The sequence below is a fragment of the Trachurus trachurus genome (genome assembly GCF_905171665.1).
Source record: "Trachurus trachurus genome assembly, chromosome: 5".
Taxonomy (NCBI): domain Eukaryota; kingdom Metazoa; phylum Chordata; class Actinopteri; order Carangiformes; family Carangidae; genus Trachurus; species Trachurus trachurus.
This window is the reverse complement of record NC_139896.1, coordinates 28,346,823-28,374,432: the sequence shown is the minus strand read 5'-3', so window position 1 is coordinate 28,374,432 and position 27,610 is coordinate 28,346,823. Positions and strand designations below refer to the sequence as shown.

General features: G+C 39.7%; 1 protein-coding gene across 1 annotated transcript; it reads right to left on the bottom strand.

The window, feature by feature from the left end:
- Positions 1-415: 415 nt before the first annotated feature.
- Positions 416-24,314, bottom strand: LOC310986171 (sodium- and chloride-dependent GABA transporter 2-like). The gene is made up of 15 exons (XM_083971985.1): positions 24,133-24,314; positions 20,859-21,028; positions 16,194-16,328; positions 15,077-15,217; positions 14,741-14,828; positions 13,381-13,513; positions 11,349-11,483; positions 10,834-10,937; positions 10,394-10,518; positions 10,185-10,297; positions 5,331-5,468; positions 5,119-5,221; positions 4,931-5,031; positions 3,938-4,108; positions 416-2,078 (listed from the first exon to the last, which is right to left on the bottom strand). The coding sequence occupies exons 2-15, from the start codon at positions 21,022-21,024 to the stop codon at positions 1,965-1,967; spliced, it is 1,767 nt and encodes a 588-aa protein (XP_083828111.1). The 5' UTR covers positions 21,025-21,028; positions 24,133-24,314; the 3' UTR covers positions 416-1,964.
- Between the last annotated feature and the right edge of the window lie 3,296 nt (positions 24,315-27,610).

Below are 27,610 nucleotides of genomic sequence, written 5' to 3'. Positions count from 1 at the left end.
GAGTGGGTTGCCTGGAACGCTACAAAGTCGTAAGTTGTGACTTGAAGCTGTAATTTACGATTTCAAAAGCCTGCCTGGAACGCAGCATTAGCGAAAACGACCGGACCACTTACTTCTGCTTTAATTTTACACCGATGTTAAAGTAGTTATGGGATGAACATATACAAACTTCATCTGCAGGTGAAGATCATGGGATCTGACTGAAAGCTCTGAGCTGAGAAGACGTGTGTGGACCCCATGTTGATGATGCATTCAGGAACACAATGGTTTACATCTTGACTTCTTTAATGGTCTCTGAAAAATACATTACCTCCAAAAATATCAAATTGCATTTATTTATTTATTTATTTATTTTTTACATTTTAGTAACTATTTGTTTAAATTGTAGATAAAAAAGAAAAAGAAAAAAGAAATCATGAACTTTCGCTCAAGCAAATGTTGAGTAATAATTCTGTCACCATTCATTTTGACCAATCATGAGCTGAAAACAGTAACAATGACCTATCAGTTTAGTTAATACTTATCAATAACTGATTGCTTTATTCATGGATAATACAAAAAGTGGCACATTATTAAATAACATTTACATCATGAAATGCACACATCCTGCACCATCCCATGAGTGGCTTCATTACACTCGTGTTTTCATTAAGACAACCCTTGCTATAGATTTATTCTTAAGAGTGAGTCATTTACAGTGATCTCTAAGTAAAGCAATGTTTCTGCCACAAACACTGTATATTTTCAAAACATTTTTTCCCAATTGAAAGTTAAATAACAAATTATTGATTGATCCTTACAATTAAATGTGAAAAATAACACATTACAGCATCCATGTCTTATACAAGTAACTAGTGCTCCGAATTTCACTGATACATGATATAAAAATGATACAAAACATTAACTTTCAAACCTGAAAAATGAGTCATTTGTATAAAAACTAGAATTAAACTTGCTAAAAATGGCAGCTACAGTAAAAAATATAATTCATTTAACTTGCATTAAAAAATATACTCTTTGATTCTGATTGTTATGGCCAAAGGTTTTAAACTTTTCTTCTAGGTGCTTCCATCATTGCAAATGTATTTGTTTTATTTAAGAAATTATATTCAAAACCAAATCGGAATTTATGAATCCTAAACTGTTTAGTGGCCAGCACATTGACATTTTTACAGTAGCAGTGCGCTGGTTGGTTGATTAAAGTGATCCTTCAGATTCACTATCATCAATTGGAACAATTATTACTGTTGTTAGCTTTCATCATTAGTTACATCAGTAGTGGCAGCATTACACTAACTCAACATTATTATTGCTTTTACTGCCATCTGTCTCTCTCTCTCTCCCAGTCTGGTCCAGTGTGGTTCTACTGGAGATTTCTACCCACTAAAAGGAAGTTTTTATTTGCCACTGTTGAATGTAATGCCTGCTCCAGGTGGGAACAGTTGGGTCGTTGTGAGTGAAGTTACAAAGAGAAGGTCTAGACCTGCTGTGAACGTGCCTTGAAATAACTTCTATGTGAATTGGTGCTGTACAAATAAAAACAGACTTGAGCAGCTTGGACAGCCTGCTGGCTCAGTAGGCCAAGAGGCGGTTACAGTGTCCTCGCTCTGAAACTCTTGTCACTGCTGTTACAATCATTCTACATTTATTTGTACCATTGTACAGTGGCCTAAAAGATACTTCCGTGTCCAGTCTTAACAGCCTCTTTGGGAAGTGTTTGAAATGTTATTTTATTGCAAATAGTAATACAGCCTGGGTAAGATGAAACAAAACAAAACAGTAGTCTGAAAGCTGGAAATACAATGTTTCCTGTGTGTGCAATGTGGGCCTGGATTCTTTTCTCATTCACACTTGTAGTGTTTATCGGACAACAAAGTCAATTTGAAACTTTTCCTTTAGCAGTGATCCCCAACCAAACTTCCCTTCTGTCTCTGAGCGTTCAGCACATCTGAACCTGTCTCTTCTCACTGGGGCACCATCTTGTCACGACATGAGGTCGAGTCGAGCAGTTCAAAAGTCTTTTTCTCTGATTTGGTCAAAGGGAGGTCTTCAGCTGGAGCAGTCAAGATTGAGATCCTCTGACAGAGAAGAATATCAATGTTAATTTAACAAATAAAAATGAGTCACTGATGTGATGCAACCCAATGTCAAGTGGTGTAACTGGTATTTTTTCATAAAGATCTGACTATATACAGGAAAATACATCTGGACTCAATGTGGAATAAATGTAATTCACTTTGCAATGCAACTCTATGTTTCTTGACAAATTTACATTATTTGATGTTAGGAAATGTCCTGCTAAATGTTGCCAAATGCATTACAATTTAATTGAAGAAATACACTACAAAAATCTATTTATATTTAATGTTTTCAGAAGAAGTATACTTAAACCCAGAGTGGGCTGATAAAATATTTAATATTAATTATTATTTTATGGTTACATCATTTGACATTTTCAGGAGCATTCAGTCTTACTTTTGTTAAAAAAAAAAGGGTCCAAATGTCATTTCAAATGACATTAAAACAATATGAATACAAAATGTACATGTTAACAAATCTGATGTTTAAAAAAAAAAAAAAGAAGATAAGAAGATATAGAAGATATTTCTGAATTGCTCATCTTGCCAATGCTTATTTGTCACTGACTCAAATACACAAAAACATAGCTTTATGTTTTTTGCAGTGGACCAGTTGAACACCCTGCCAGTATCGCACAGTGCAGTACATTAAGCCATTTTAAACTCAGTATTAAAGGGTTAGGGTTAGGGTCAGGTTAACCCTAATTCAAATTTCACTCATTATCTACTCACCCTCATGTCGACTAAGGGCTGGGAGAATTTTCAGAGTCCTCCGATCCTTCTCTGAGTTACGGGGGGGTCTGCGCAGCAGTATTTGTCCATATAATGGTTATAAATGGTGCTCACTTTTCTTCGTCCAAAAAGACACACCAAAAAACATCCAAATACCTCCATAGTGTTTCGAAAGAAATTAAATAAGTCTATATTTCAAGCTTGTTTGCAGCAGAAGCTCCTCTTCCTAGTCCGTCCAAATCCTGCGCGATTTGCGCCGGCGTCAGTAATCGCACTGATGGAACAATTTCGCATTTCGGGGCTTCAATACAAGACGGACATTACATACGAGCAGCATGGAGGTATTTAGATGTTTTTTGGTGTGTGTTTTTGGACGAAGAAAAGTGAGCACCATTCACAACCATTATATGGACAAATACTGCTGCACGGACCCCCCCGTAACTCCGAGAAGAAGAACTCTCCCAGCCCTTAGTCGACATGAGGGTGAGTAGATAATGAGTGAAATTTGAATTTTGGGTGAACTATCCCTTTTTAAAGATTAGCTTGCACATTGTTTACTATTGTCCATCGCCCAGGGATTACAGATGAAAATGATCTTCGAGCAAAATCTGGCATAATATACACCCATCAGGCCTAACATTATGACACCTGTTAGTGGTTTGGATATATAAGCAGCAGGTGAACATGTTCTCCTCAGAGTTGAAGCAGGAAAAATGTTCAGGTTAAGGATCTGATCCAGTTCTACAAGGACGACTGGGTCTCTTATGTGAAAAGCTGCAGCTCTTGTGGCTGTTCCCGGTCTGCAGTGGTCAGGATCTATCTGGTCCAAGGAAGGAACAGTGGTGAAGCGGCCACAGGCTCATTGATACACGTAGGGAGAGAAGGCTGGCCCGTGTGCTCCCATCCAACAGACCAGCTACTGTTGCTCAGACTGCTGAACAAGTTAATGCTGCTTCTGATAGAAAGCTGTCACAACACACAGTGCAGCAGTTTGTTGTGTATTTGGCAGCAAAAGGGACCAACACAATATTAGACAGGTGGTCATGACGTTAGGCCTGATCGGTGTATATATTGAGCTTTGTCCCTGTCAAATATACTACATAAAAAAAAGGGAGGTTTCCACTCACCTGCCGCAGAGTACCAGGAGTGACACTCAGTTTGTACAGCATCCAGAAGGGCACCATGAGTGTAGAGGAGAGAGTGAACCACCAGCCAATAGCATAACCCCACCATGGATACTCGAGTGTGTTGTTGTACTTCAGAGGAGTGTATTTAACCAAAGAGAAGATGAAAGTTCCCTGAAAAAAACAGTGATAGGAAAACCTGTTTTATAATACAGTTCACAAAATGTTCAAATTAAATTAAAATCATACATGCAAAGTCTGAGGAAACCTGCTTTTTAATCATTTCAGCTAAACTACTTGCCTGAACAGAGGAAGTGTGTTTCAGACAAGAAGCATGAGGAATGAATTCAACAATTAATTGATTAATTTGTATAAATGTAAACCATACAAACCATGTACAAACCATAACTAACTTGCTACCTCCAGTAGCTTATGAGTTTATGCTAATGTTGCCATGTCTTTTAAATAGATTCCAACATGGGAATACGCTCTAACCTACATTTACATATACATTTTTAAAAATATATATATATTTTTTTTTGCACAGTAAGTTTGTTGACTGACTAGTGTGGTTTTATTATTCTTTTTTATTTAGTTTATTTAGTCATTTATTTAATTATTCATTTATTTTGGTCCTTTTCAGTATTATAACTATTTTCAATATTATTTCCATTACTGCCATATGTTTAGGATGTTTCCATTATTGGATGTTGTTGTATTAACACAATAAATAAATAAATAAATAAATAAATACATGTTTAAAAAAAAAGATTCCAACAAACTACACCATAACATTAGCCAAAAACATCAAAGTGTAATCTAAATGTTGTCTGACTGATCTAACTACACACAGAGCTAATTAGCTGCACATAAAAACCTCCTTTGACAAGATAGCCAGTTAGAGCTAATGCAATGTTCCAGCTGCAGCTGTCATAACAGTCTCTCTGTCTTCATTTAATGACCATTATACTAATGTCCGATGGCATGTTTACTCACCATGCAGATGACTGGAGTGACATATTTCAAACAGTACTTAATCAGGGGAAAAGGCCTGTAGCCAATCATGTCCTCTATGTTATCATAAAACCGCTCCGCACCTGTGAGTAGATGGAAATATACACATGAGGGAATTCTGAGGAGAAACTGACGCCAAGATGTGTGTACGTACTTGTTTTCTAACTCACCATACACCCATCCAACACAGACTGACTGCAGCGTGGCAAACAGCAGTAGAGTCATCCCACTGCAGGCGTAGTAGTCAAACAGCTGGAAGACATACAGTCCGCCCTGTGGATGGGAGGAGAATTCACTTAGTCGCTCTGTTATTCTAACGGTCTTTTAACACATGGGGGAATGTGGTGATAATAAATGAGGTGGCATTCTGATTGGATCTTACCTCTGTTACCATGACAAGGCCAATGAGGAAACTGATAACACTGATAAAAAGCAGGAGGAGTTTACGTCGATGACCATAGTGGAAGAAGGAGGGATTCATGTCTGAGATTGCTGTTGCAAGAGCCTCCAGACCTACAAACTGAAACACACACACACACACACACACACACACACACACACACACACACACACACACACACACACACACACACACACACACACACACACACACACACACACACACACACACACACACACACACCTCTCAGTTACACAACACAACTCTGACTCACATGTTACAAACTTCACAAAATGCATACCACCACCAGGGCTACACAATTCTCTAATCTAGTCATTTGTTCTTATATGGATAGTTCAACATCTTGGCAAATAATCCCCTGTAGTCATAGCAGTTGTAGGTTTATTACCTTTATTTGTTGGTGCGAGCTATTTTTAGAACGAGGTAAATTCATGCAAAGCCGCTGATGCGCATTGCAGTTTTTCAGCAAGAAGTCTCTGCATTTACCTCTAAAACAACTCTGTCTCGTAACGTTCCGTTATTATCTCATAATGTGGTGAATGTGCAGGTCAAAACTTGTCCACCAGAGCGTTTTGGAGTTGTTGGATTGTGTATTTGATGAGTTTGATGAGGGAAACCAAGAAATCCCATGAGCCTCCGTAGCATAGCTCTGCTCCGCCATTCTAAAAATACCTCGCACCGACAACTAAAGGTAACAAACCTACTGCTATGACTACTGGGATTATGGAAATGGGCCAATTTGCCAAAATGTTGAACTATCCTTTTAATAATGTGACATATCAGCCAGATATTGGGCCTCATTCATGAACCGTTCCCGCACAGTTTTTACGAAGAATGTGACATTCACGAATGTCTTTTTATCCAGTATTTGTTCTTAGCTAAGAACAAAATCTATGCACACGATTTGAATTAGAACAGTGTTCTTATCATTTATGATGTTTTTAGTAATTATTTTAATTATTTTACAAATCATTGTGGTCTTTTAAAAAACACTATTGACACTTAAATCATGTCAGTTATGTTTATTGTGAATCTGGGCGCCATCAATGATCATATGATATGATGATATGATGATGACGGCATCCCTGGGAGTGCGGTCTCTCTCATGATGAGCCATCAGATCAGTCTGGACCAGCCTGTCCCCTCCACTGCTCTGCAAGGATTTTCATTACACTACACTCATAGTGCCTCTTTGGCTTCAGCCACCTCTCTTTTTTCTACATTTTTTTAGTCTTGATGAGCCCCTGATCTTTTATAACCTACACTTTTTTACATCTCTCCTTGGACCCAGATTGCAGCACTCCCAATTGCTTTGTTTCTCATACTTCAGAAGGTATTGGTAAATGAGGCCCATCGTCATTTTACTGGGTGCCGTAGTTCATGAGAATCACAAAACTGTTGTTTGCTCAACTTTCTGCAGCTGAACTCACACCAAGTTACGCTGACTCATCATCTCCCAGCACACTGCTGAACTCCCGTATGATTCACTGAGATGTTGACTCACATCTACTGTAAACTATCCTTAAAGTTGACACAGATACACAAACTAAAGCGCAATATACACTGTGTGTCACATTTGAGCACACAACATTACATCAGAGTGTAGAAAATCCACTCGCTTTTGTTTTCCTGTCACTGTACTGTTTTTATGTTTTGCGACTCCGGATGGAAATTAGCATTGCTGCTATAATCCGGCACATTTACATGTTTTTATATGTACATTGATGTGCACTGTCCCACCCTATGGAAGCCCATTTCCGCCACATGAGAAAAAAAATTATGAGCTACTAAGTCATAATTATGAGATACTAAGTCGAAATTATGAGATAGCTAAATCGAAATTATGAGATACTAAGTCATAATTATGAGATAGCCAAGTCATAATTATGAGATACTAAGTCGAAATTATGAGATACTAAGTCAAAATTATGAGATAGCTAAGTCATAATTATGAGATACTAAGTCGAAATTATGAGATACTAAGTCAAAATTATGAGATAGCTAAGTCATAATTATGAGATACTAAGTCATAATTATGAGATACTAAGTCGAAATTATGAGATAGCTAAGTCATAATTATGAGATACTAAGTCAAAATTATGAGATAGCTAAGTCATAATTATGAGATAGCTATGTCGAAATTATGAGATAGCTAAGTCATAATTATGAGATACTAAGTCATAATTATGAGATACTAAGTCAAAATTATGAGATACTAAGTCAAAATTATGAGATAGCTAAGTCATAATTATGAGATACTAAGTCAAAATTATGAGATAGCTAAGTCATAATTATGAGATAGCTATGTCGAAATTATGAGATAGCTAAGTCATAATTATGAGATAAGTCACGGAGCACAGCTGTCCTCGGTGTTAAAGTCTGTTACTTCATCACAAGAAGCGTAGGCCTACACTATTCTTACTGTTTAACCCTGCTGGGTTACAAACTTTATTAAGCGTGTAACGCCCGGTTACATTCAGCTCGGTCCGGTCAGGTGGTGTCACTTCAAAACATGTCCGTGTGTCACACTGAACTAAACAAAGGTTGCTAACAATAATTCTGTTACACTCGGTAGCAGGATGGCTATGGAGTTTTAATCAGTTTCAAATTACGATTCAGTGTAATTTACTTGTTAAAACATAGAGGACAGATACCACGGACTGTAACTGGAGTTAGAGACCTATTTATCTAAACGGATTAAAAAACATTAATGCTTAAGGAACAGTGCTGTCTTAGCCATGCTAGGCAGGACTAGCCGCACAGCTCCACAGCTGGATGAAGAACTTTCACAGTGAGGAAATACAGTGAAGAGGTGGGTAAAACTCCGTGGTACTTTTGGGTCGGCAGTGGGAGGCAGTTATGATGCGACAGCGAGGCCACACAGTGTGTGAGAGGAGCACCGGAAGACCGCCACCGTTAACCGGCGGCTCTCTCTTTTTAATCAAGATGCTCGGAGCGAACTTTTGGACCACGCTGTCAGTTCGTCTGCGGTGCATTCACAGCCCGTCCGAGAGCGTTTTATTCATGTTCATCCAGCTTCTGGGACACTGGACTGGACACTGTTATTCCTTAGTGACCCTAGGACGTACAGGACGTGTGATGCGGAGCCACAGGTGGCTGCAGCGCACTGTTCAATATGTTTACATGTGTGACACTAGTCACTCAAACCATAATGCAGCAGGTAACATCAGGCGGTCCTCCGGTGTTCCTCTCACACACTGTGTGACCACACAGTCCAGTGTCACAGTCCAGTGTCCCAGAAGCTGGGTGATCTAATAAAACGCTCTCGGGCGGGCTGTGAATGCACCGCAGACAAACCGACAGCATAGTCCAAAAGTTCGCTCCGAGCATCACTGATTAAAACGAGAGAGCCGTCTGACGTGCCGGTTAACGGTGGCGGTCCTCCAGTGCTCCGTGTGGCCTCGCTATCATAACAGCCTCCCACAGCCGACCCACCACCACGGAGTTTTATCCACCTCTTCATTGTATTTCCTCACTGTGAAAGTTCTTCATCCAGCTGTGGAGCTATGCTGCTAGTCCTGCCTGGCTAGATGACAGCAATGTTCCCGTGTCCTCCTTGAGCATTAATATGTTTTAATCCGTTCAGATATAGGTCTCCAACTCCAGTTACAGTCCGTGTGGTATCTGTCCTCACTGTTTTAATTATACGTGAACCGGAATTTGAAAATCCATAGCCATCCTGCTACGATGAGCTCCTCTGTGCCCCTTGTTTTGATTTAGGCTATCTCATAATTTTGACTTAGTATCTCATAATTATGACTTAGTTATCTCATAATTTCGACTTAGTATCTCATAATTATGACTTAGTATCTCATAATTTCGACTTAGTATCTCATAATTTCGAGTTAGTATCTCATAATTATGACTTAGTATCTCATAATTATGACTTAGCTATCTCATAATTATGACTTAGTATCTCATAATTTCGACTTAGTATCTCATAATTTTGACTTAGTATCTCATAATTATGACTTAGTATCTCATAATTATGACTTAGCTATCTCATAATTATGACTTAGTATCTCATAATTTCGACTTAGTATCTCATAATTTTGACTTAGTATCTCATAATTATGACTTAGGATCTCATAATTTCGACTTAGTATCTCATAATTTTGACTTAGTATCTCATAATTATGACTTGGCTATCTCATAATTTCGACTTAGTATCTCATAATTTTGACTTAGTATCTCATAATTATGACTTAGTATCTCATAATTATGACTTAGCTATCTCATAATTTCGACTTAGCTATCTCATAATTTTGACTTAGTAGCTCACAATTTTTTTTCTCAAGTGGCGGAAATGGGCTTCCATACCACCCAAATAAACAAATAAAGTAAAGTAAAGAAAAACCTGGGAATTCAAGTAAGCATCTTTATGTCAACTCATTGTTATATTATAATACACACGTAGATGCTAATAACTCTGTTGAATTATGACAAAGTCCTTCTAGGCATATTCGAACGTCTCTGATTATGATATGCTTCACAGCCCATAGGAATCTCTATAAAACACAACTGACACCAAAAGGACATCTGATGTCTTTTTTTTTTGGCATGTTTGGTTGATGTAAACTTGCTAAACATGTAAAATCTAAAGAAATAATTCAATTGAAAATATATTATATTGAAAATTATACAGGATACAATGTATAGGAGATATAATATAAGATATGATATTCAGTATATAATCATATTGGAAACTGCCAACATGTTCAAAAATGCAGCAACTCAGGACGCACAAGAAAAAAAGTTGATATTGGGGTTAATTTCACCTCTAAAGAAGCTCACCTCACTGTCCAGTCCCAGGAGGATGATCATAATGAAAAAGAATATGGCCCAGACCTGAGGGAAAGGCATCATGGCAACTGCTCGAGGATAGGCAATAAACGCTAAGCCAGGACCTGAAGTGAATATGGTTCCAAAAGATTTAAAATAATGATAATTCATTAGAAAATTCAGTTATTAATTATACTAAATATTGATCTACATGTACTTACCTGACTCAGCTACTTTTTCTATGTCTGTGTTTTGCTCATATGCCATGAATCCAAGTGCAGAGAAGATGGCAAAGCCAGCGACAAAACTGGTCCCACTGTTCAGAAGGCACAAGTAAACACAGTCCCTGCAGAGAGAACAAATTACATTACGTTTTTTTGAATTTACATTTCAACTTGTCTTCCCATACTGACTTCAAATCTTCCACCATATTACTGGAGGAAACTACACTTCAGCTCACACTGATGGGGTTATCTTTGTATAAATGACTCCATTCTGCCCTAGAACGGTCCAAGGAGGCTCAAATGTTCCTGGGGAACATCTTCAAGGGTCTTTTATATATTCAGCAGTGACAATTCTATTTTGGATTGTAGCATATTTTTTCCTTTTTTCATGTTCACATGAAAAAACAAACAAACGAGAGATGTTATATCAAACTTACTTGTAGCAGTTATTGTTGTACTTATTATAACTGCCAAGTGCCATTAGACATCCAATACAAATAGCATAGGAATAAAAGATCTGTGTACCAGCATCCATCCACACCTGCAAAACAAATATAAGACATTTTCTCAGTCTTTTCAAGTAAATAAATAACATATGAAAGACATTTAATGCAGTGACACTAAACAGAATCGCCTCAGGTTTGTCAGTGTTCTACACTGTTGATGATTGCTGTGACATGACCAGATGACCAATCATCTGCAAATACAGTTACACTTCAAAGTTTGACACTGCTCAAACAGTGAATAAGTAATCCTTTCAGTTTCCCGAAGTTTCCACTGTCCAGTTATTTATTCTATATTCATAATGCTTACACTGAAAGCTAAATTGACACCTAAGATCCAAAGTTCACATGTAAGTATTCAAAAGTCATGGGCATAGCTTTCTGCAAGTTTTTCATTGATTCGGTGGTTTAAGTGTTCAAAACAGACAGAAAGTGAAATCTGTGCTCACCTGTGGGTCAGAGAGGCGGGATGGATCTGGGTAGAGGTAGAACTTTATCCCATTTAAGGCCCCAGGTAAAGTGAGTCCACGAACAAGCAACACTGCCAACATCAGGTACGGGAATGTTGCAGTAAAGTAAACGACCTGTGGAAGAAAATTCATCTCAATTGTACTGATTGATTTTAATTTTGCCCGTGCATGCTACAGGACCACTGACACTAAGCACTGCTGGATTAGGCATGACTGCAGATTTCATATGTTTTACACTGTTTTCTGTAGAGATGACTGAGAAGACATAAGGATGCCTAGGCACACAGTCATTTAGATGCTAAAAGGCTAACAATGACATGAATGGGAAGATGCAGGTGTTAATATGCACCAATATAACACTGTGTTAACATAATTAGGAAAAAACACAAGGCACACAGGATTACTGGGTTTGCAGTGTGTTTGGTCATCTAAACTGAACAGGATAATTACCGCTTTTTACAATCTGGACGGCTTGGCTGGATCTAATTTCGTCGGAACGACTTGTAATGACACCAAAGTTATCTGGGTGAGTAAATGATTGTATTTTATGCTAGAAATAAGGTCCAGAATGTAAAAAATGGCAATTATCCTTACAGCTCATCACGGAGGAGTGTGTGCACTGGTTTTGACAGTGATTGGTCCAGTTTTTCCAGATATTTCACTAAAGATAAGATAAGATAAGAAGACGTTATTGACCAACAAATAAATAAAGGAAATGTGAACCTTATGATGGCACAAGTAGAAAAGTCACGGGATACCAAAGCAGGTGGAATTCATAAGGCTGTCTTTACACTACAGGCCTTGATGCCAAATTCCAATTTGTTGCCTATATATGATTTTTTTTTAAAGTATATTTTTGGGGCATTTTCATGCCTTTTATTTGATAGTACAGTTGAAAGAGACAGGAAATGGGGAGGCAGAGAGAGGGGGAATGACACACAGCAAAGGGATGTTCTATCAACAGTGACCCATATCTGATGTCTGCATTTACACCTGCTTTGCCTGTGTGAAACAACCCGCTGGAAATAAACCAGTGATTTTCTTTTTTTTTTTAAGACGGGAGATTGTCACGTTATGATTCCATAATCATTTTAAATGAAGGTGAGTCTGGTGCTCAGAGTTTATATCCAACACATCACTGTTTACAAAGTAAACATAGTCTGTCCCACAAAATAAAGTTAGTGAGGTACAGCGAAACGTGTGGGCACATGAATTAATATTATTATTGATGACGTACAACAGGCATTGCCAGGAAAGATCCGATCTGTCTGTTTAGACTACAGACGTATTGGCAGATATCCATATACGATATGTATCTGATTTATTTCCACATATAACAGGGGCCTGAACCTGATCTGACAATATCCGATTCCATGCGTATTTGTCCCATTTACACGTTCATGTTACAGATCCGATCTGTGCCACTTGAGAGGAAAAAATCGGAATTGGGCCACTTGGACCATGAAGTGTAAAGACAGCCTAAAACAATTTTAGTTACAGTCCATGTTGCAGATATTGAGGTTTTGAGGATTCAATCTCTGACCACCATCAGTATCTGAGTGACATTTCACGGTAATTAATTAATTTAGTGCTATGTTTGAGGTAAAGTTTAGTGACAGAGGTTTTAAATGATGCAGGGATTCATCACTTAACTCATGCAGGTGTATAGTGAGTTAATCAGCTGATCAGAGTATGACATCATTAGTTACAATAGTGAACTTCTTCCACTATATTTTCATTAAATTAGTTTTCATTAAATGTAAGCCATAACCATTACAATTAAAAGAAATAAACACATGAATGAATCTATATAATATATGAGTTTCACTATTTGAATTCCACTACTACTGAAATAAATTCATTTTTCCATCATATTCTCATTTATTGAGATGAACCTGTAGGTAGAGGGACGACAACATTGTCCCCAAGACATTCAAATCAAACAGTGAAGAATGTCTTTCAGTACTTGCTTGGTTCTTTGCATACAACAGTAAAAAGCTCATTGTCCTACCTTCCCCGTGGACTTCACTCCCCTCCACACACAAAAGTAACAGATGATCCAGGACAACAGGAGGCATCCAGCTAACTCCCATCGCATGCCGCCCAACTCATGGACACTTCCTGTAATGTTTAAGACTCTCCTCCTGCAAATCACATTCAATAATCAGCAATTCATAAACACCAGGTCATTATTTAGATGTTCAATTTCCACAGAAAATCATCTCTCATGGGCCAGAAGAACCAATTTGTGCTATTGTGGCTCATCACTTTCACAAGGGAACCCACTGAATCTATATATATAATGATGCCTGTATCCACATGCTGGTTATATTGAATAACGCACATCTTCCCGCTTTGATAACTGGCAGATAGTTGGGGCGATGTTGACTTCCAAGAATAATGTACAGTAAATTACTGTCGGCCATCTGCCATATGTATTCCACAGAGTGGCACGGATAAGATGTTATTCCCATTATTAATTGTCAGCTGATTCTGTGACAGTAATGATGCATGATGGAAGTTTTAGACCCAGCTAACAATGTACACTGAATATATAAAGATTTCTCATTCCTGAACTAAATACAATCACCCTGGGGACAGAAAAAGTCATTAAAAGGATATTTTCAGCATTTTGGCAAATTGGAAATACAGTGCACTTCGCGTTTCTGCCCCGCCGATCTAACAGCTTGCACCAATAATTAATGGTAATGAACCTACTCCTAAATCTATAGGGATTATGGCAATAGGCGAATTGGCCAAAATGTTGAAATATCCCTAAAAGAATCCCCCTTAAAGCAGAAGTAAGTGATATATTTGTGTTAATATAAGTCTTAAATAGTTATATCTTCCGACAGCAATCACTTACATAGAGTGTTTGGTCTGAAACACGGGTCTGTCAGTCCCTCTGCTCTGCTCTGAGTCGAGGAGAAAACATTTATCGTATCCTACAGTTTTTATCCAATGAGGAGAGAGAACGGCATGCAGGGCTGTGTGTGCAGCCAAGGGACGCCGCGAATGTGGTGACGTAGGGACGAGGACTGTTATGGTGCGTTCAAGGAAACTCGTTTTTTTCCGACCTGTGAAGTCGTACCAGTTCGATCTGGTACATAGACTGTACAAAAAGACGTACTGGTACGATTTCACGGGTCGGAAGTTACGAGTGGCCGTTATAGTGACTTTCACCGGTAAAACAGGTCGGAAAAACACGAGTGGGTTGCCTGGAACGCTACAAAGTCGTAAGTTGTGACTTGAAGCTGTAATTTATGACTTCAAAAGCCTGCCTGGAACGCAGCATTAGCGAAAACGACCGGATCACTCACTTCTGCTTTAATCACATCTGCTTTGATTTTGAACTTTGTTTTTGTACTCACTCCCAAAACTCTCTCACTGGCGATGATGCGTTTTCTACCAAGGTCCAGTTGTGAAAACCAGTCTTTCGATCAAACTCCACACAGTTCTCTTTTCCAAAGAAATACAGGTTGTGTTAAAAAAACATGTTGGAGATGTTATGCAACATGAAGAAGAGCAAATCTAGCACGATACAATTTCATATTTTTGCAGGAATGGGACTTGCAGAAAAATTATTTATCAGCCAGTATTGTATCGCACTAAACTTTGCAGTGAGATGCTGTTGCACTAGAAGTTCATTATAATCCACTTTTTTACTTTCATGTTTCTTTGTGGTCAGTACTCAAAGTGGCACGTACCTGTGTTCCAGCTGTTTCTGCAACTTGCCCAGGGAAGTTCAGAGTCAAACGAGGAGAAGAGATACAGAAAAGCCCAGGCCAGTATGATGATGTAATAGATGCTGGAGTAAAGGACAACCACCTGACTGCCATACCCCATCCCTGGAAAAAACATAAACCAAATCTCTCTCAACAAGACAACAACAACTTACAGTTCAAACTGAGGTCACCAGCTGTCTCTGCTCTCTCTGTTCTCTGGCTGAAATGTTGAGTAAGGTGTTTTTACTCTTACAATACAAGTAATTGAGGAATGGACAAAACATCACAACCTTTTCACAGGAAGGGAGTCGCCAACAATTTTCTGGTTTTGCTGGTGATTATAAATAAATTGGAAACCTCAATTCACTGAATTTACTGAATGGCCTCTCTATAAAGATGTCTTTGTCAAGGATATTAAAATTAAACACGTTCATTTCTATAACGGATTTATAGAAAGACACAATCTAATAGGTTGTCAGGTTAATACTGGTCATCCTTTGTGGAAAAACGTAAATAGTTTCGACAGAAAATTCGAAAATACAACAGAATCTAAAAGTTCTTATGACATCATTTAAATACTGAATTGTAGGGGTGTCCTCAACTAAGGATTTTCATAGTCGAATCTGATTTGTCATATTTTGCCTTCATTCGGCTATTTGTGTGTGTCATGCTGTTTTTTCTTCTATTGCTTTATCACCTCATTTTTTCACTTTTTCCACTCCAGAGAAAAGATTAACAAATTTTACTTTACTTTTACTTTTTACTTGCCTACTTTTGTTCAAAATATCTATGTGCATTTTTAACATAATCTTGCACTGTTGTTTATGACTACTGTGGCCGTGCAAGTATGTGTATGTATGCGCATATGTTCGTATATGTGCATGTGCTACATGCATTTGTGTGTGAGTATGTGTGATGATATACATGTTTTCTTGTTTCTTGTACATGCGTCTCTTTGTTTTTGTCTCTGCTCTGTGAAGCACTTTGGACGACTGTTACAGGTCTTTTTAACTGTGCTATATAAATAAAAGTGAACTTGAACTTGTGTCTGTGTGTGTCAGAACAGATTTGCTGCATGATTCTTGACATCATCATTTACCTTCAAACAGGGGACAGATTTTCCTCCAGCAGGTGATGCTTCCCTGTTTGGTGTACTGGCCGAGAGACGTCTCCAGCAGAAACAGGGGGATGCCGCAGGTAAAAAGAAAGAGTATATAAGGGATGAAGAACACCCCTGTGGAAAATGGAAACATACAACAGAGTCAGGTTGTTTGCAGGTGGAGCACTTGATATACTGTATAATCTGTAGGAATCATATTGATCGAGGTGGGACCAGAGAGAGCCCAGCCCATGGTCACACCCAGGCTTGGAGTTAAATGTTCCCTGCAACTAGCACTGGTGATTCTTCAATTAAAGGTACATTGTGTAAGTTCTTCTGTTATCTATTCATGAAAATCGATTATTTTGTTCAAAAGTACGTTTTTCATTCATCAATAATCACCCCCGTCAACAAACTGAAGTGTTCTTTTCAGCTCTGAATTAGCCGTTCATATCATTCATATCTACATGGAGCGGGTAAGCTCGGTGCTGGCTGCCATGTCGTGTCGCCATGTTTTTACGTTCAGTGGCAGCGTGACCGTAGGAAACCACGGAAACTCACTGGAGACACCGGAGCTGTCGGCTCAGGTCGAGGTGGCGTCTGTGAAAAGTCACAGCGGTGCAGTGAGGACTGTGAGGACTGCACGTGAATGCTGCCTTCAGGTGCAGTCGGAAAGACAGCCGTCGGTAACAAACCAGATGTCATTTTAGTCACAGAAGTCCAGAGAAAGCCGGTAAAATGTGGGTCAGGTAAACAATACCACATCGCCATGACAACATATTGTCACGTGTATTGTTTTGCCTCGTGCTGACGGGCCACTTGTTTACATAGAGGCTTGTTTATGCCGTTACCTGCAGCGGCTGTTGTCCGTCTGCCTTAAGCCCGATTTCACGTGAATGCAGCATGAAAAATACGACTGAGTTGCTTGCGATCTACAACCGCACCACTAGATGGGAGTAATTCTTACACAATGTACCTTTAAGAGAGAGTTTGATTCAAATGTCTCAATTATGACAGTTGAATATTTAGTAAAGTATGTTGAAAATTTAAATATGCCAGAATGTCTATGTTTTAGGCTTGTCAGCCTAGACTTTATAACATCGCCTTTAAAGTAAAATAATAAAAAATGTTAAATGAATTAAAACTGCATTTTATTAAAATTGCATCGTCACATAATAACTTAAAAAGACATATTTTGAATTCATTTGGTTTATATATGGCCAATTAACATTTTTTCATAGTTAAATATTACTGTTCTTCATACATGTCTTATGACAATCACACCAACTATTTCAGAAAGCAATAAAGGTTTCTTTTTTTTAAAGTATATTTTTTGGGCTGTTTTGCCTTAAATTGACTGGACAGTTGAGAGAGAGACAGGAAATGGGAGGTAGAGAGGGGGGGGGGAATGACACGCAGGATATGGCCGCTCGGCACAGGATTCGAAGCGGGGTCGCCTGCAGTGAGGACTATGGTCTCAACACATGGGGCGGGTGCTCTACCAACTGAGCTAAACACCGCCCCGCAATAAGGGTTTTTTGAAATACTATTCAGTTGTTGTTGTTGCTGCAACTCAAAGTAAGAGGGACACAAGACCAGACATGGCAGAGGCATCATGACTTATGGATCTTAACAAATGGGAGTAATTTGAAGATTGATGCATCCTGATCTGAGAGTCTGTTTATTAGACGTCATTATTGAACACGTTACTGTTTGAATGTTTTAGTTCAGGAATGAGAAATCTGACTTTATGTACATATTAGCTGGGTACAAGTCTAAAACTTTACTAATCTATAGTTTTTACCATCACATAATTAGCTGACAATTACTGATGGTAAGGACTGCATATTAAAACATTTCTCACAATTAAACAGTAGTAAACCGGGCCCCAACTATCTCACATTATCAAAGCAGGAACAAAGATGTGTGTTATTTAATGTAACCAGGATGTGGATCCAGGCATCATTATAGATGTAGGTTCAGTGGGTTCCCTTGTGAAAATGATGTGCCACATAGGAAGAACTGTTTACTACTGTATGGCTCATGAGAGATGATGCTCTGTGCTATAGGATAGGTAAGGTAAGGTAAAACTTGAATGTCCCCAGGGGGAATTTGGATTACAGCCAGTTCACAAGTCAAGTAATACCAATAACAGCACAGGACAGGACATAACACATCATACAGCATACAAGACGGGACAAAGGACAGTCTATACCTGTTGGTATGACATTTGGGGACAACCACTGCCATGAAGGAAGTAAATAGAACTCGTGTGCAAGGCATGCAGAGGATCACACACGGCGGATTCAGCCTTTGAAATGAGTCTTTGCTCATATACAGTATCTGTTCAGGATTCTAGAGACAGACACCAGAGATCTTGCAGCACAACCTGACCATTTTTACCAGTTTTGTTTTGTTCTGAACAATAAGGTGACTGAACCAACAAATCACATCAAAAGAAGGAACAGATTCAATAGTTATGGTCCTATCAACATTGAAACTGCGTCTTTTCCTTAAAAAGAGAGACCTTTCTACAGCAGATATTGTACTTAAGGGCCATTTGTACCTCATACAACCCCACTTCAAAAAAGCTGAACTATCCCTTTAATGTGACTTAGTTAAGAGTTTACATACTGTGGCCTGGTTGATTTTGATCATACAACCTGGGGGCCCATTTCTAAAGTACGACAACTCATCATTAAAATCCACAGAATAAAATCTAGTATAAAATGTGTTTAGCTGCTTAGCTAAGTCAGCTTCAGACATGTTGGGTAGGAAAGCTCCGTTGTCACAGTTTTTCATTCCCACCACAGACTTAATTCATTTCCAAGCTGCTCTAGAACACCCTGAGCTCAGTTTCAACTTTCATTTTATATTTGTTTTTAGCCAACTTTATCTCCCTCTTAACCTGTTTCGATGCATCCATCCTGTCAACCAAATCACCCTTATAATAAGACAGTTTCTTCAAATTAAGAGCATGTTTAAGTGATTTGCTGATCCAGGTCTTATTGTTTGGAAAAATGGTACACATTTTACGTGGAATAATCATGTTTTCACAGAAAGATATGTAACTAGATACAACATCTGTGAGATCATCCAGGTCTGAACAAGAGTCCCAGTCTATACATTCGAAACACTCACAAGTTTCAGTATGGAGTCGTCAGTCCAAACTGGAACAACTCTGTGCAGAGTTTTGATGGAGCCAAAACACTGATCCAGTACTTTACCAGGCTGGGAAAAGTTATTCAATGATTTACAGAACACTGGTTAAAGTCTCCCATGACAAAATTGGGGCGTTGGGACAAAAAGGCTGTAGGAACAGTTTTCACCATAACTGCCTTTGCATTATCTACAGTTGCTTTTGGGTGATTATAGACAATTGTGACAAATAATTGCGGAAATTCAATGACCAGAGTGACACAGATAGGAGTTATCTGGAGAACAGACGGTTTTCCTTGCTCACATAGAGACACACGCCCCCACCCATCGGCTTTCCTGTCAACTGTGCATCAAGATTTAAATGCCAGGGGTGGCCAAAGCTGTCAATTTCCAAATCAATCATGGTTTTTAAGCCAAGTTTCAGCGAGGGCAATAATACAGCTGCGTTTGTATTTTGATGGAAAGGAAACTTAACATTTGTTCATCCACTGGTATTTTACTCCTTAAAGAGGAACTATGCAGGATTTTTAGCTTAACTATGCTACATTACCTTAATTAAACAGCTTTGGGGTAATTATGATGGTTTAATAAATGACTTGTAACTTGTTCCAGGGAGAATGGAGGCTCTCTGCCTTCCACCTAGTGTCTCTTGGCTGAAAACCAACCTTGTAAGATCAGAGCCTCCGGCCCGGTGTCCCAGCTCTCGTCTTGGCGGCACCGCAATACAAACGCACCCAGTAACCGGTAATCTCTTGTTGAAGATAAGACTACAAAAATATACACATCGTTACATCGTATGTGATATATAACGTTATGTACCGTTCTGCTGATTGCTTTCTCACCGGCTTCACTGTAAACAAATGCACATGGCCAGGAGGAGGGTTAGCAACACAGAGGAATAGTGACCAGGCTTGCATAGTTCTCCTTTAAAGACCGGGCATTGGTGAGAATGACAGAAGACAGAGGAATGCGACTCCTCTGGCTTCATCTTCAAAGTCTCTGGCTCAGGCCACAGCAGTGTCGCAGAGCTGGAAAAGGGACTCGCAGCTGTACTTCAGTTTGGCTTTGTCAAACACATTCAAGGAAAGCACCGCTGAAAGGGTGCTTAAAGCACCAGAAATCGATAAACCACATCCATAGTGGGCAGGTAACAGCAGGATCAAGGGGTCACCATTCACTCCACAGACAGAAGTAATAGAAAACTATTAAAAAAAACATAAAAGAGACAACAATGTCGTGCGACGACAACTGCTGCTGAATACTATACACTACTATAAGCCACAGGATCTGCATGGTCTTGTCCCAGAGCCTCAGTCAGGAACAAAAAGGCAAATGATGCTTCCTAAGTCCTTTTTTATATAACTTAACTACATCAGCACTGTAGTATATTGTTTTTAGCACATTTCGATACCTTAAGGATATGTGAACATGTTATTTCTGCTGCAGTAGCTTTACACCTTCCTTTCTATGGTTGTGTGTAATTTTTTTTGAAAATCTGAAACGCACCTCCACCATTTTTGTAGCACAGGTAAGGGAACCTCCACACATTTCCCAGACCGATGATCTGTCCTGCGACGGCCAAGAGGAACTCGAGTTTGCTGGACCACTGACCCCTGGACACGGTGCCAGAGTCCAGCCTGAACTTGACCTCTGGACCGTGGAGCTTATCCATCACACTGTAATGAGACAAAAAAAAGCACAGAGGGGTACTGATGAGGGTAGATCAGTGAGGTGGCATTCAGTGACCTTATCATAACCAGCTTCAATACTTTCTGGATTTCATTTTACAGCAGTTATCTGCCTGTAAGGAATACATTCACTTACTGTATCATGAGTCCCATTAATGGCGAGTAAACAACATAACCACATAATCACTGACCACGGAAGGAAATTAGACATGAATTCATAATCATTGATATTCATAATCTGCACAAGGCCAGTCTTACTACATGAGGTCATGAGGGTCAGTGCTGCTCCGCATGAGGGTAATGCTTTCATCAATGTTGCTTTTGTGTTGCTGCTTTGGATTTGATGTGGGAGTGAAGCAACTAGACTGGAAAATATGTGCGCTACTACACCACCATTAAAAAGCTTCACATCCCAAGATATTGAAAACTACTTATCTTCGAGCGATGATCACTAAGTGGATCCACAGAAGACAAACATGACCAATATTAGCTGACAGAAGTCTAGTTACAGTGACACAATCTGAATTTTCATAAATGTATTAATGAGTGAAGTGAAGATTGTAAAGATTGACCCAGGGCTGTCACAATCATTACATTTTAATTGACAATTAATTGCCAACATAGTTTAATGATACACACCTTATGAAGAAGAGCTATTTATTGGCTTTAAACATTGGAACATAAATGAAAAAAACTGCATTTCTGTTTAAATTTAGGCTTTGCAACTAAATTCATGATAGATGCTTATATTAGAAACTAAGCTCCTCGAGATAAACAGTTTGTGGTGATGTATGTGATATTTCTGTTAGTTTCATCCAGCTTTTTTTATACAGATGAATGGTGACCATTTTGACCATTATACAAAATGGCTGGGGTCAGCTCAAATACTTTTGATCAGGCAATTATGTAATAACTGCAACAGGCCTAGTTTGACCTGTATCTGAGATAAGGTCACAAAACCAAAATGGCCTTTAACAGTACACACCAGTATGACACTGGTTGGTTGGTTTAGTAGGCACGTCCAAACTATTCCACAAAGGGCCGTGTAGCTGCAGGTTTCTGTTCCAACCAAGCAGCACACCAGACTTGACTGTGTGCTCTTGATTGGTTGGGACAAAAACCTCTAACCATACAACCCTTCGTGGCATAGTTCGGACATGCCTGGTGACTCCAGACCGGATCAGTAGAGGTTGTAGGGTTTCTCAAAGACATACCAGATGGAGTTCAACCCGACAACATTCGTTCATTGTTTCTGTTCAATAGGGAAATTCCTCCTCTTGGTGCTAAGTTCTAACCAGGGAAAAAGCTATACCAACTGAGCAATAGCATATGCATTGCTGTACTGTATATTGTATGTTCAGTCATTCTGGTGTCATCCACTGTCTTGAAATAGCAAGGTTAAAAACAATACCAGATGATGTTCAGTGTCAAGTTGTACCTGTTTCAATATACTGCGATTGGCTCTTCATTTGTTCTATTTAACTTGTCTATCCCTGTTTTCTTCATGTTTATCATCTATTCAGTTTAGGGTCTGTAAATGGTGTCATTGTCTTCGAGGAGACAACACCCTATTGGGGCAGAATTATTCAGCATAGCAGGGACACTCACAATAGGTCTCATTCATGTATGTTTGTAGAAAACGAATATTATTTTTTAGCACAAATACCAAATTCTACACAAGTCGAGTGATCAACAATTGGCGAAATATTTCAAAAACAGAGATTTTCAATTTTCAACCCTTAGGTAAACTGGAATTTCAATTAACATAATCGTCCGTTCCATTTCGTTACTCGTCAGTTGTCATGTTTGATTCAGAGTTTTACAACACACTGATCTCAATCAATTTTGTCTTGGTTGAAGAATTTTAGTCATCAGATGTTACCATTGAGACGAGTTGTGTATTTGTTAGAGTTTAAAAGTCAAAATTCTCTGTTTTTACTGTTGTAGACTATTATTCACCTGCTCCCTTTCGTTATGGAGAAGAGTTGATACTTACATTAGTGCTAAGACCTCCTCACTGACACTCACACAACTTTGTATTTCCTTGGCAAACAGACAAATTACACTGAATTGTCCTACTGGGTGTGTAAATAAAATAATAATAATTAAAAAAAAAATATATATATATAGTATTTACAGTAGGATGCAAACAAATGCTAATTACCATTTAATACTAAGCACACCTGAAACCAAATTGACTCCCCACTTGTGGCATGAGATGACAAAACCGTGCGCAATCTATCTTCCTCCAACCATGTATCATTCTACAAAACAATCCTAAATTTAGTGGACAGAAAACTATTTATTTAGCATCTGATTTCAGTTTCTTGTATAAAAAGGCTGTACGAGATGGAAGCAGGACTCAACAAGCCAAGGTGCCGTGAGCAAGAGCTGCCTACAATTCATGTTGTGTTCTCAAAAATATCTCAGATGTTATTTTTGTTCCTCATCTGTGATGAAATCCTGAGAACCTTGGTAGTTGGGGCGGGGTAGTTGTCTACTTTTTTTAATCCCTTCAATGACAGCAAACAGTAATTTTCTGTATCTTTTTGTTGTCAGACCACATATTAAATGAAAAATATAACATTTTAAGTGTAGTATAAACCAACTTATTTGTACTGAACTGCTGTTTGTTAACTTGAAATATTAGCATTTAAGATGCTTATATTTCAAGTTTCTTTAAAACAATCATAGGAAGTAATGTATCCTTTAATATCTGCTAATTTATGTCCTTTAAAGTGACCTTTAAGAGGGGTTGTTATTACGCAATCTGCCCAAACATTTGTTGAGAAACATATTTGCTTGAAACAACATTAGGTTTTTGCAGCTATGCTCACAGTGCAGCCTGAGGTGTTATAGTGAACAAGGGAAATAGCTGCAGCGTAGCCAATAACCTTTGCCCTACATAACCGAGCCACGGGCGCCAAGCCTAAGAGCCGCTTCAAAAGCTCAACCGTCTCTGAACTGCAAGAGTACCGCGTGTTTCCCATTCAAGACATGAAACCAGACTAGTGCACATTCATGCAAAAACACACATAAAGACAGAGTAAATCCTGCTTGTGACCTTAGGAAAAGGCATTGGTTAAGAGTACCTGAGAAAGACAGCCTCACGTCAGTAGTCTGTGCTCCTGTGTTATGCTGCCATTTAGCTCTAGGTGGATTTCAACTGGTGCCCTTTGGGGAAAGTACGTGTCTTGATCCCCGAGTCTCTCCAGGACAAGTGTTCCTCCTGGCTCTGGCCGTGAGTAAGTCCATGAGGAGAGGTTTGTTTGTGTGACAATGAGGGAGAGAGAAAGTGCAGAGAGGAACAGAGCGAGACGGGAGGGGGCGGGGGTGTAATATGTTTCTGAATGAGCGACTTAAGGCGGAGCGTGTTCCAGCAGCCACACGGTCTGGTCAAAGTGAAAAGGGGAGGGGAGAGGGGGGGATTTACACATTAGCCATGCTAGCTGCATACTGTATGGTGACAAAGTAGGTTGTCAGTATTGTCCACACCTCTGGGAGAATCCTGAGTGATCTCTCCTCATCCAACACAATGATCAGGATGGTTGATTTTTAATTTGTCCAATATTATGGTTTAGCTACACTATTAGTGGCCTCCTAATATTTTTATTTACTTATTTATTGTATTCACTGTAGACATTATGCTTGCTAAAATTGAAATTCTGAGAACTTAAAGGGACATTTCAACATTTTGGCAAACTCACCTATTGCCATTATCCCTATAGTTTTAGGAGTAGGTTGGTTCATTACCTTTAATTGTTGGTGCAAGCTGTTTTTGGATTGGTGGGACAGAGACGCGAGCTGCTCAGCTAACGCTACGGAGGCTCATGGTATTTCCACGTTTTCCTAATCAAACTCATCAAATACACAATCCAACAACTCCAAAACGCTCTTGTGGACAAGTTGTGACCTGCACATTCGGCACGCTATGAAATAATAACGCATAATTATGTAACATCTCGTAATGTTCCGTGATGATCTCATAGCGTGGTGAATGTGCAGGTCACAACTTGTCCATCAGAGTGTTTTGGAGTTGTTGGATTGTGTATTTGAAAGTACCATGTGCCATGCAGGTCCACGTCTCTGCCCCACCGATCTAAAAATAGCTTGCATCGACAATTAAAGGTAATGAACCTACTCCTAAAACTATAGAGATTATGGCAATAGGCGAATTTGCCAAAATGTTGAAATATCCCTTTAAGCATGCGAATGTTGGCACAGCCTCAAAGAGCGGACTCTAACCCTATACCCACCATGGATGTAGAGTCTTATATAAGACTTGTGAAATGCAGTAGTACAGTGTAAAGTTCATCCAATGTTCCTATGGGAAGTGAGTGATTTGGCGGCAAGAGAGTCCAGGTGATGTTGAAGTGACCCACAACATGAAAGATGTGACCTTTGGTCGCACTGGTCACCTCTGCCAAGGTTCTGCTGTGATTCTCTTTAACAGCCTCTGGTTACGTTCCATCAACACGTCATTGTACACCCTGTCACTCCCACCTGCCCTGCATCACCCCCTGCCCTCTTGCACACCTTATTCTGTTATCCTGGCTTTAGCATGTAGGGCTGTTTTTCTCCTGTCTGCTTCTCACTTAATGTGTCTGCTCTCTGTGACTGCCTGTGAGTCACCCACCTGACCAAAAAAAAAAAAGGGTTAAGGGTGACGTTTTCTTTTGGAAAAATTAAATTCACAATTTAGATTCTATCCAAGGGCTTTGCACTCAGATAATGTGACATGCGCCCACACAAGCACAGTACACACACAAGTAACACAACCAGAGGTTTTACTCAGAAACCTTAATAAATTGCATAACAAATTAACAAAACTGATGCTGTTTTTGCTGTGACATATTAACTCAGATGTACAGTTTCTGTAAATGTGCCTTTTTGTGTCACACAGAATAATCAGCCTTCAGTAGCTGTAAAAGCCTGTGCATTAGCGCAGGTCAGGAAGTGGGGTGCTGCCGGGCTGCAGCCCCCCTTGTCAGAGCGGAAAGTGTCCGCAAATGTGCGTTCACCTGATGCAGACCGACTCACTAGTTAAAGCAGAAGTAAGCAATATTTTTGTGTTAATATAAGTCTTAGATAGTTATATCTTCAGACAGCAATCACTTACATAGAGTGTTTGGACCGAAACACGGGTCTGTCAGTCACTCTGCTCTGCTCTGAGCCGAAGAGAAAACTTTCTCGTATCCTACCAGTTTTATCCAATAGACCAATAGATCCATGACGAGGGCGGGGGCTGCTAACTCCATCGGCTGACAAGACGTTATGGTGCGTTCAAGGCAACCCATAACTCGTGTTTTTCCGACCTGTGAAGTCGTACCAGTTCGATCTGGTACGAGTTAGGGGTGTGACTGTGTACACGTGTAAACGTTTACACGGAATGAAACTGTAAACGTTTAGTAAAAAATCCCTAAACGATACACGCAATTATTTTTTTTTTTTTTTTTTTTTACATAGCGTCCTACATTTTGGGGGGCTGGGTGAAAAATAGTCCCTCACACTGTCTTAATTTAGAGAAAACTATGATTTAATAAAAATGATGCTGTGACGCGCTTCCCTCCTCCAGACAAAATGTGCGTGAGTGAGTTTTTTTTTTTTTTGCGAGCGAGTGTGATGGCGCCGCCACCGAGTAAACGCCCATCCGAAATAAACGCCGGGTCAGACATTGCTTTTCTGGTTGCCAAAAAATATTCTATGCAAATATAGCCTCCCTAAACATAAACAAATAACCTTAAACGGATTGAAAGTGGTGTCTCGAGACATTGAAGACGGCCGAGGACTGACGAGACGCCTCTGGGCTGGTTGCTCCTGCCCGGTCTGTCCACTCCTCTCATCCGCACTTCAGCACCTGTCCTGGGCTGCACAGTGTCGACTCGGCTCGCTCCTCGTTTTAAATGACTTATTACTCCTTAGCGTAAACAATTTACTGTTCTGATCACTCATACGCGTGTATAGTTAGGCTATACGTTGCATTATTATTAGTTATAGCTACTTCAAAAATAAAGGACGGTGGAGCGAGCCAAGCTGTAGCCCAGGACAGGTGCTGAAGTGTGGGAGAGGAGGGAGACTGGGCTCCGTGGGGCTCTGGCAACTTGCAGCGGATCAGGAAGGGTGGAGGTCAGCGAGACCGGGGGGGGGGGGGGGGGGGGGGTCGACTCTGAACGCTCACCGGGCAGATCTCTCCAGTTACGGTGCGGTGCGTTTCGGGGGAGGGGGGGCGGGACGAATCCGCCGTCGGGTCTCCTCCGCACGGTGGCTGCAGTGTCAGTGCTTCCACCGGCTGCATATCAGACTAAACAAAAATAAGGCTATAGCAACCTATAGCGGTCCTGAAGCGTGTACACGTGTACACGAAAAAAAATGCACAGTGTACACGTGTACATATTTTCGTACACGTTCACATCCCTAGTACGAGTTCACGAGTCGGAAGTTACGAGTGGCCGTTATAGTGACTTTCACAGGTAAAACAGGTCGGAAAAACATGAGTGGGTTGCCTGGAACGCTACAAAGTCGTAAGTCGTGACTTGAAGCTGTAATTTACGGTTTCAAAAACCTGCCTGG

What these genes read in the sequence shown, in the direction of transcription:
- LOC310986171 (XM_083971985.1), bottom strand. Translation starts at nt 21,024, where the DNA reads ATGGATAAGCTCCACGGTCCAGAGGTCAAGTTCAGGCTGGACTCTGGC. An exon ending in CAGAAACAGCTGGAACACAG is followed by an intron (nt 14,829 to 15,076) that starts GTACGTGCCACT and finishes TCTTTGGAAAAG; the next exon opens with AGAACTGTGTGGAGTTTGAT. An exon ending in TACAACAATAACTGCTACAA is followed by an intron (nt 10,519 to 10,833) that starts GTAAGTTTGATA and finishes TTCTCTCTGCAG; the next exon opens with GGACTGTGTTTACTTGTGCC.